General features: G+C 31.8%; 1 protein-coding gene and 1 long non-coding RNA gene across 7 annotated transcripts in view; one reads left to right on the top strand and one right to left on the bottom strand.

Moving 5' to 3' along the window:
• dpp6a (dipeptidyl-peptidase 6a) overlaps positions 1 to 8,433 on the top strand; it is a 238,896-nt gene extending 230,463 nt beyond the window's left edge. For 5 of the 6 annotated variants that reach the window (XM_032503432.1, XM_032503428.1, XM_032503429.1 and 2 more), the window contains one exon: positions 6,447 to 8,433. In XM_032503432.1, coding sequence (XP_032359323.1) covers positions 6,447 to 6,596 — 150 coding nt within the window. In that variant the 3' untranslated portion in view covers positions 6,597 to 8,433. The remainder of the gene's footprint in view (positions 1 to 6,446) is intronic. The other variant, XR_004327416.1, reaches the window with a different exon arrangement.
• On the bottom strand, positions 5,638 to 6,758 carry LOC116671958 (uncharacterized). The gene is made up of 3 exons (XR_004327419.1): positions 6,647 to 6,758; positions 6,429 to 6,566; positions 5,638 to 5,718 (listed from the first exon to the last, which is right to left on the bottom strand). It is a non-coding gene; the product is annotated as an uncharacterized LOC116671958 (long non-coding RNA).
• Positions 8,434 to 9,436: the final 1,003 nt, after the last annotated feature.

The following is a 9,436-nucleotide window of genomic DNA, read 5'->3' as shown; positions in this document are numbered from 1 at the left end:
CTGTTTTCGATGTACTATATTATGACTTTTTATGACTGTTTTCGATGTACTATACTATGACTTTTTTGACTTTTTTAGACATACAATACTATGACTTTTATCGACATACTATACAATGACGTTTTTTATGACTTTTCGATGTACTATAGTCTGACTTTTTAATGACTTTTTTGATGTACTAATTACTTTTTGATGACTTTTTTAACATGCCATACTTGTTTTTTTATGACTTTTTTATGTTCTCTACTATGATTTTTTTATGACTTTTTTTGCCATACTAACTATGACTTTTTATGACTTTTTGACATACCATACTATGACTTTTTAGCTTTTTTAAGTTCTAAGTTTAATGTTTTTGACTATTTAACATACATACTATAGTAGCGATGATTTTTTTATGACTTATTGATGTACTATACTATGACTTTTTTTGACTTTTTTTAGACATAAATACTATGGACTTTTATCAACATACTAACTATGACTTTTATGACTTTTTTTCAATGTACTATACTATGACTTTTTTCAATGTACTATACTTACTTTTTTTGACTTTTTTTTGATGGTACTATACTATGACTTTATGACTTTTTTGATGTACTATACTATTACTTTTTATGACTTTTTTTTAGACTCAATACTATGACTTTATCACAACTATACTATGACTTTTTTGACTTTTTTAGACATACAATACTATGACTTTCATCGACATACTATATATGATTTTTTAATTACTTTTTTCTATGTACATACTATGACTTTTATGACTTTTTCAATGTACTATACGATGTTTTTTTATGACTTTTTTTGACATACTATACTATGACTTTTTATGACTTTTTTTAATGTTCCTATGATTTTTTTATACTTTTTTTAGACATACTATACAATGACTTTTTTGACTTTTTTTTCGATGTACCATACTATGACTTTTATCGACATACTACTATGACTTTTTATGACTTTTTCCTATTTACTATACTATGACTTTTTTGACTTTTTTAGACTATGATTTTTTGATGTGCTATACTATTACTTTTTATGACTTTTTATCGACATACTATACTATGATTTTTTAATGACTTTTCGATGTACTAATATTACTTTTTATGACTTTTTTAGACATACTATACATGACTTTTTTTTTATTTACACTACTATGACTTTTATCGACATACACACTATGATTTTAATGACTTTTTTCGATGTACTATACTATGACCTTTTTCGATGCCTATACTATTACTTTTTATGACTTTTTTCGATGTACATATACTGTGACTTTTTTAGACATACATCCTATGATTTTTCGCATACTATCGATGATTTTTTTTATGATTTTTTCGATGTACTATACTATGACTTTTTTGATGTACTTACTATTACTTTTTATGACTTTTTTAGACATTAATACATCACTTTTATCGCCATACTACACTATGATTTTTAACGACTTTTTTTATGTACTATACTATGACTTTTTTTCGTGAATCTACTATGACGTTATGTACTATACTATTCTTTTATGACTTTTTAGACACAATACTATGACTTATTGACATACTATATTTTAGTTTTAATGACTTTTTTCGATGTACTATACATTACTCTTTAGACTTTTTCGATGTACTATACCATTACTTTTTTTGATGTACTATACTATTACTTTTTATGAGTTTTTTTTAGACATACACATATTACTTTTATCGACTACTCTACCTATGATTTTTTAATGATTTTATCTGTAACTATACTATGACTTTTTTCGATGTACTATACTATAGTACTTTGTAGACTTTTTTCATGTACTATTATTTTTTTTGACTTTTTAGACATACTATACAATGACTTTTTTTGATGCACTATACTATTACTTTTTATAACTGTTTTCGATGTACTATTATGACTTTTATGACTGTTTTCATTTACTATACTAGACCTTTTTTATTGTTTTAAGACATACATACTATGACTTTTATCGACATACTATACGATGATTTTTTTTATGACTTTTCGATGCATACTAACGATTTTATGACTTTTTTGATGTACTATTACTTTTTATGACTTTTTTAGACATGCCACTATGATTTTTTATGACTTTTTTATGTTCTATACTTGATTTTTTATGACTTTTTTTTGACATACTGTACTATGATTTTTATGACTTTTTTCGACATACCATACTATGACTTTTTATGACTTTTTTAATGTTCTAATGTTTAATGTTTTTTGACTTTTAGACATACAATACTTATTATGCAATGATTTTTTTATGACTTATTGAGTGTACTATCTATGACTTTTTTTGACTTTTTTAGACATAAAATACTATGACTTTATATCAACATACTATACTATGACTTATACTTTTTTTCAATGTACTATACTATGACTTTTTTCAATGTACTATACTATTACTTTTTAGGACTTTTTTGATGTACTATACTATGACTTTATGACTTTTTTTGATGTACTATACATTTACTTTTTATGACTTTTTTAGACTCAATACTATGACTTTTATCACATACTATACATACTTTTTTGACTTTTAGACATACATTACTATGACTTTCATCGACAAACTATTTATGATTTTTTTAATTCTTTTTTCTATGTACTAATACTGACTTTTTATGACTTTTCAATGTACTATATGTTTTTTTATGACTTTTTTGACATACTATACTATGACTTTTTATGACTTTTTTAATGTTCTATACATGATTGTTTTATGACTTTTTTAGACATCTATACAATGACTTTTTATGACTTTTTTGATGTACAATACTATGACTTTTATCGACATACTATACTATACTTTTATGACTTTTTTCTATTTACTATACTATGACTTTTTTGACTTTTTTTAGACATGATTTTTTGATGTGCTATACTATTACTTTTATGACTTTTTTTAGACATACATACTATACTTTTATCGACATACTATACTATGATTTTTAATGACTTTTTGATGTACTATACTATTACTTTTTAGTGCCTTTTTATGTACTATCTATTACTTTTTATGACTTTTTTTAGACATACTATACATGACTTTTTTTTGATGTACAATACTATGACTTTTATCACACTACTCACTATGATTTTTAATGACCTTTTTCGATGCCCTATACTATTACTTTTTATGACTGTTTTCGATGTACTATACTGTGACTTTTTTAGACATACAATACTATGACTTTTATCGACATACTATACGATGATTTTGTATGACTTTTTTGATGTACATACATACTTTTGATGTACTATAACTATGACTTTTTATGACTTTTTAGACATACATACTATGACTTTTATTGACATACTATACTATAGTTTTTAATGACTTTTTTCGATGTACTATACTATTACTTTTTTTGACTTTTTCGATGTACTAGACCATTACTTTTTGTTGATGTACTATCCTATTACTTTTTATGATTTTTTTTAGACATACAATACTATGACTTTTATCGACATACTCTACATGATTATTTAATGATTTTATATCGATGTCTAATACTATGATGTTTTTTTAATGACTTTTTCAATGTACTATACTATTACTTTTTATGACTTTTATTGACATACTGTACTATGATTTTTTTATGACTTTTATCGATGTACTATACTATGACTTTTTATGACAGTTTTCAACATACTATACTATGACTTTTTATGACGTTTTTCAACATACTATATTATGAAGTTTTATGACTTCATCAATATACTATTCTATGATTTTTTCATGACTTTTTTAGACATACTGTACTACACTATGCCTTTTTTGACTTACTATACTTACTTTTTATGACATTGTTTCGACTATGACGTCTTATGACTTTTTTCAACATACTATATTATGCCTTTTTTGACATACTATACTTTGACTTTTCACAACATTTTTCGACATTCTAAACTATGATTTCTTATGACATTTTTCGACATACTATAGTATGAATAGTCTCAATTTATTATACCATGACTTTTATGACTTTTTTCGATATACCATTATATGACTTATTTTGACATACCATACTATTACTTTTTACTACTTTTCTTGATGTACTACACTGTGACTTTTTTGACATACTGTACTATGACTTTTTATGACATCTTTTGACATACTATGACTTTTTTCAACATACTATGGCTTTTTGACGTTTTTCAATTTACTATTCTATGACTTTTTTTTGACATACTACTACTATAATTTTTTTCTACATACCATACTATGACTTTTTTTTGTATACAGTACTTGTTATGACTTTTTCCCGACATGCTGTACTATGACTTTTTAATGACTTTGTTTCAACACACAATATATTTTGATTTTTTAAGATAGACTATGACTTTTATTGACTTACTATTATGACGTTTTCTACATACTACACTATGACCTTTTGACTTTTTTTGACATACTATGACCTTTTAATGACTTTTTTCACACTATATTACTTTTTTCAACATACAATATTTTTATACTTATATAACTTTTTCATGACATACTGTTATTTAATGCCCCCAAGTCCCAAAGCCACAGAGACAGTGGTAACAATCTGGTTTATTCATTGTCCCATAGGAACTCAGGGGGATCCTAGTCAGAACTCAGGGTGGGAAAAGGTCAACAAAACACCACTGAACTTAAACCCATCTAATCATAAGAGAAGAAACAAACAAATAAACAAAAATACAATCACTAATCTTGTTAACCGATTTTCAGCCGGTTTACTTGAGTTTAAAAATAGGCAGGCCACCCCTACTACCTCCATCAGATAGACAGACAAACAAAATAAAACATGGGCATGCATACAGTGTGCAGATTGGAAGTTGTTATTATAATTATATTTTTAAAAAAAACGTAGCATTTATATGGTTCTTTGCCAGAGTTGCAGAAATGTTCTTCACTTAGTGAGTCTGTAAAGATCTAAGCAGTCTATGACCAATTGGAGATAAAATAAAAAATGTGATGACCACCAGCAGGAATGACCTCCTGTGCTGTTTGGTGAAACACCTTGGGGGTATGAATATTTGGCTGAAGGCTCTCCTCTTCTCAAGCAGCATGTCCTGGAGGGGTGGGGGATGTTGTTCAGGAGGCTAACCAACTTGGACAGCATCTACTCCTCCGTCACCACCTCCAGAGAGTCCAGCTCACCTCTGCCCCTCAATGATCTGGCCTGACTAACTTGATGAGCTTAATAGCGTCTCTGATCTGCAGTATGTTGTTGCAGATGTTGAAGCGTCTGAGCCTCCACAGGAAGTAAAGCGCTCTCTTGAGATTTTTGTAGAGGGCCTGTGGGTGCCATCCCACTGTAGACTGTTGTCCAGGTGCACTCCAAGGTATGTATAGGAGTGAGCCACCTCAGCATCCTCCCATTCGATGGATGCAGGAGTCAGAGATGGCTTAGTGCTGCAGAACTCCACTATCAGCTCTTTTGTCTTGCTGCAGGTGGTTCCGTTTGCACCGTCCAAAAAAGTAGTGCCAGTCCTCTGTATTCCTCTTCCTGTTGTCCGTGGATACACCCCACAATTGCAGAGTCATCTAAAAACTTTTGCAGGTGGCATTACTCCTTGTAGTGTCTGAAGTCAGAGGTGTAGAGAGTAAACAGGGAGGGGTTGAGGACAGTCCCCTGGGGTCCATCAATACACATCAATGTTGCATTATCAGGTGCCGCTGTCCCGTTGTCTCCTCGTCCTTGAACACACCTATTTGCATACACACAGAAAAATTGATTAAAAAAGTATGTTAATTATACAATGACTATTATCGACATAGCATACTATGACTTTTGTTTTTTTAATGACATATTTATACTATAACATTTTTCAACATACTATGACGTTTTTATGGATGTTTTTTACATACTATGCAATGAAGTATTTTTTTCTTTTTTTCAACATTATACTATGATGTTATCTGACTTTTTTTTTACTATCACTTTTTACGTCACACTTTTTGAGGTTTGTATGACTTTTAATGAAATATTGTACGATGACTTTCTTTCTGACATACTATGAAGTTTTTTCTTTTTTTCAAACATTTTACAATGACATTGTTTTACTTTTCTTTCGACATACTGTGATGTTTTTTGGGGACTTTTTATGACATACTATACTATGTTTTTTTTTTTTACTTTACATAACTAGGCCTGTATCAACATTATAAACTATGACGTTTGTATTACTTTTTATGGCATACTTTGCTTATTTTATGACTTTGTCACAACATACTTACTATAAGTATGCCATTGAAAGGTTAGAGCGGTTGAACATTCCAAAGTAATATGTCCCACTCATTACCAGCCCAATGTGGAATAAATCGAACCGGATGCAATAAAATTACCAGTGCAATAACTTGTCTTGTATTCACTGGTGACTATGACAGAAAATGTGGCCTAAAGCAGTGTGTCACTCACCTATTCTTTATGGTTCAGATCTACCCAGATGAAGGCCACTTCATTCACAGTGAAGCAACAAGGCAGCACCTCAGCCAGTCCCTGGTGAACTTCTTCGAGGAATGCTTCAGGCTACCTGAACGAGTGTTTGAGGAGGTCCTGGAGGAGGAGAGCGAAGATGAGGGTTAGCTTGGCCTCTTCATGTGCCCCAAAACCTTCCCACCTATATGTTCACCTACCTAACCTCCATCCTGTCCCTGTGCCTAAGCACAACACTGGCATACAGTTTTTCCACAATATGCAACTCTCGTCTGTTCTTGCTCAATTTGATTTGCATTTGGACTCCCAGCATCAGCATGCTGAACCTGAGACTGCCTTTCCAGCAGACGACGGATATAGTCCTACATCCATCCTCGCACCTTCTGCCCAGACTTCAAGTCCAAACGGCCCCCAGAGAGCCAACAGATTGATGAGTTGACATGATGTTTTGGAATATACTTATTGATTTAACAAGGAGCTGTCTCCTTTTCAGCAGGATGGACCAGCTCCTTAAAAGCAGTGGAGACAAAGCGTCAGCTTTCACACAGACTTTCAAGCTGTGAGGAGAAGGAACACCTATAGCACATAACTTGTGGGCTTGTATATTGATGAAAATCAGACGCCTGGTGAAAAACACTGGTTGACAGTGTTCACAATGAGTGTCTGGAATTGTGCCGATACAGGAAATGTTACTATTTTTAAAGTTGTGAAGACTTTCATGTTGGATTGTGGTTGTGTCTATTGTTCTTACAGTATGTAAAATAGCACACAGACATTGACTTGGCTATTACGGATACATTTTTCTTGTTTGCCCCGATGTTCATCTCGTAGCCTCATTTTATGTACTTGAGTGACGCTGCCATAATTCTCTAACTGGCAAAATGTTTTGGAAGAAAAAAAGCACCATGAGTTTCCTGATGTTCATTTTAGACATTTTATTGTTACGATCCAGTGTTTTTTTTCCAGAAGCATTAACTTGTTTTAGTCACTGTGCCTTACTGTGTCAGAAAACATCTTGCTGTGGGACTGCATTTATTAACTACAAGGCCAATTTTGTAGGAACGGTTTGATTTTGGGAAATAAACGTCTGAGCTTAGCTTCTTGTTGAGTTAGATGAGAAATTTGGTTCCACTCTCACACCTGCCCGTTACATATGAAGCTAGCTTAGCATAAAGACTGGAAGAAAATAGCTTTGTCCAAAATTCCAGGAAGTCATTGCTTCCAGTTTTCCCTGCTTTCACTCTTTATGCTAAGTTAAGATAAGCATTTCCTGGATTTAACCCAATAGTTAGCCGACCGATATGACAGTGGTATCAATCTTCGTGAAAAAGCATATTTCTCAAAATGGCAGCTATTGTTTAAATCTATAGCTTGAACTAGATCATTACGAAATTTTAAAGTTTTTAAAAGGAATATCAACCATTCTTTGGAAATATGCTTAATGACGACATTGCACCATATAGAAATGTACAGAATCTGCATGCAAAATTGCTTATTAGAATTGTAGGTGAAGAAAACTGTCCAGAAACGGCAGTGTTTTTTATTAAAAGTGTCCCACTTGGCTTAAACCAGTAAATACTTTGTTCAAGGCAAGAAGCCATTAAGATTAGAGTTATACCCTGAGCAATTATGCATTTGGCTATAAAGGGGAGAATTGTACAATGAATACATGACATACATAATGAAGAATTCTTAAGGCACACATTTAATTTTCCATTTCTTTATTTAAATGAACATTTGCGTTACGTTTCAGTGCATGTAAAGGTTATTTGCAGCACTACCCTTGATAGCTCAGTTCCACATGGTCATTTTGACATCTTGAATGTTCCTTACTGGATTGCATAATTACATCTCCAGTAGTATTGTGATTGAGATCCCAGTCTCGTCAGCTTGATGTGTAAATGTTATTCAAATATCATTTTATTCTAAGAAAAAAAGAAACAATATTACCTGAGTGTTATTTGTGCATAAAGCATTTTGGAAGTTACATTTGACTATTCACTTCTGTTCTCAAGTGGCTGTCCTTGGATTGAGTTGGCAAAAATGACGTTTCTTGCAATGGTTAAGGACTTTTTCAAGACACTTAACTTTGTTATCAAAAGCATAGGAGATTTATGGCAGATTGTGGCATGACGGTAAATGTTAGAATAAAAAAAAAAATAGATATTTTATCAGCCGTCAGTGTTTTTTTGGCTCATCTGTTTTATTGTGAATTTTAAAGCTGTATTGATTTTTTTTTGGCAGCGGAAAACAGAACATTGATATATTATCACTGTAAAGTTGTTACATGTTGTCTAAAGGTTGCCTATTTACAAATGAAGCTCCGTGAACCATTTGCTTTTGTTTCTGAGCTCATTAGATCGCTATCTGTTCAAAGTAAAAGGTTAAAGGAATGGCAATTCACTTTGTTTTCTACCGTTTGTTGAAGAGAGAGTCCTATCTAATGGACTCAGAAAAAAGAGAAAATGGTCCATGAAGCGTCCTTTGGCCATCACTACCATTTACACGTCTAGCAGACACAGCCATTGTTTGAATCCTGTTTCGAGCAACTTGTCCAACATTGAATCATCTCAGCTCGGTTTTGGTCTTCAAAAAATTCCGAGAGTAATATTCTGGCTATTAAAGTTGCTAATTACTCCACTTAGTTCAGTTGCTAGCTGCTGACAGTCTGCCGTTTTGTGGGGAGCGGGTAGCATAAACGAGCTAATGAGAATGGAGTTTGCAGGCCGTAAAAATATTTATCAGCGGCTTTTAAAAAATCTGCTATGTTCACAAACGCATCAGCTATAAGAAATTCAATTTAATATTGGTAATTTTAAAAATCCTCAACATGTAGGCCACTAACATTTAAATGTTCAATGCAAAATTCCATGTCACTAGCTGCATTCTCAGTATTGGCATTTGATTCATTCAATTCAATATTATTTATAGTATCAAATCACAACAAGAGTTATCTCAAGACACTTTACAGATTAGTAGGTCTAGCCCAC

The sequence above is a fragment of the Etheostoma spectabile genome, chromosome 22, assembly GCF_008692095.1.
Source record: "Etheostoma spectabile isolate EspeVRDwgs_2016 chromosome 22, UIUC_Espe_1.0, whole genome shotgun sequence".
Classification (NCBI taxonomy): domain Eukaryota; kingdom Metazoa; phylum Chordata; class Actinopteri; order Perciformes; family Percidae; genus Etheostoma; species Etheostoma spectabile.
Note: the sequence above shows the minus strand (reverse complement) of the source record. Positions and strands in the feature narration are given on the sequence as shown.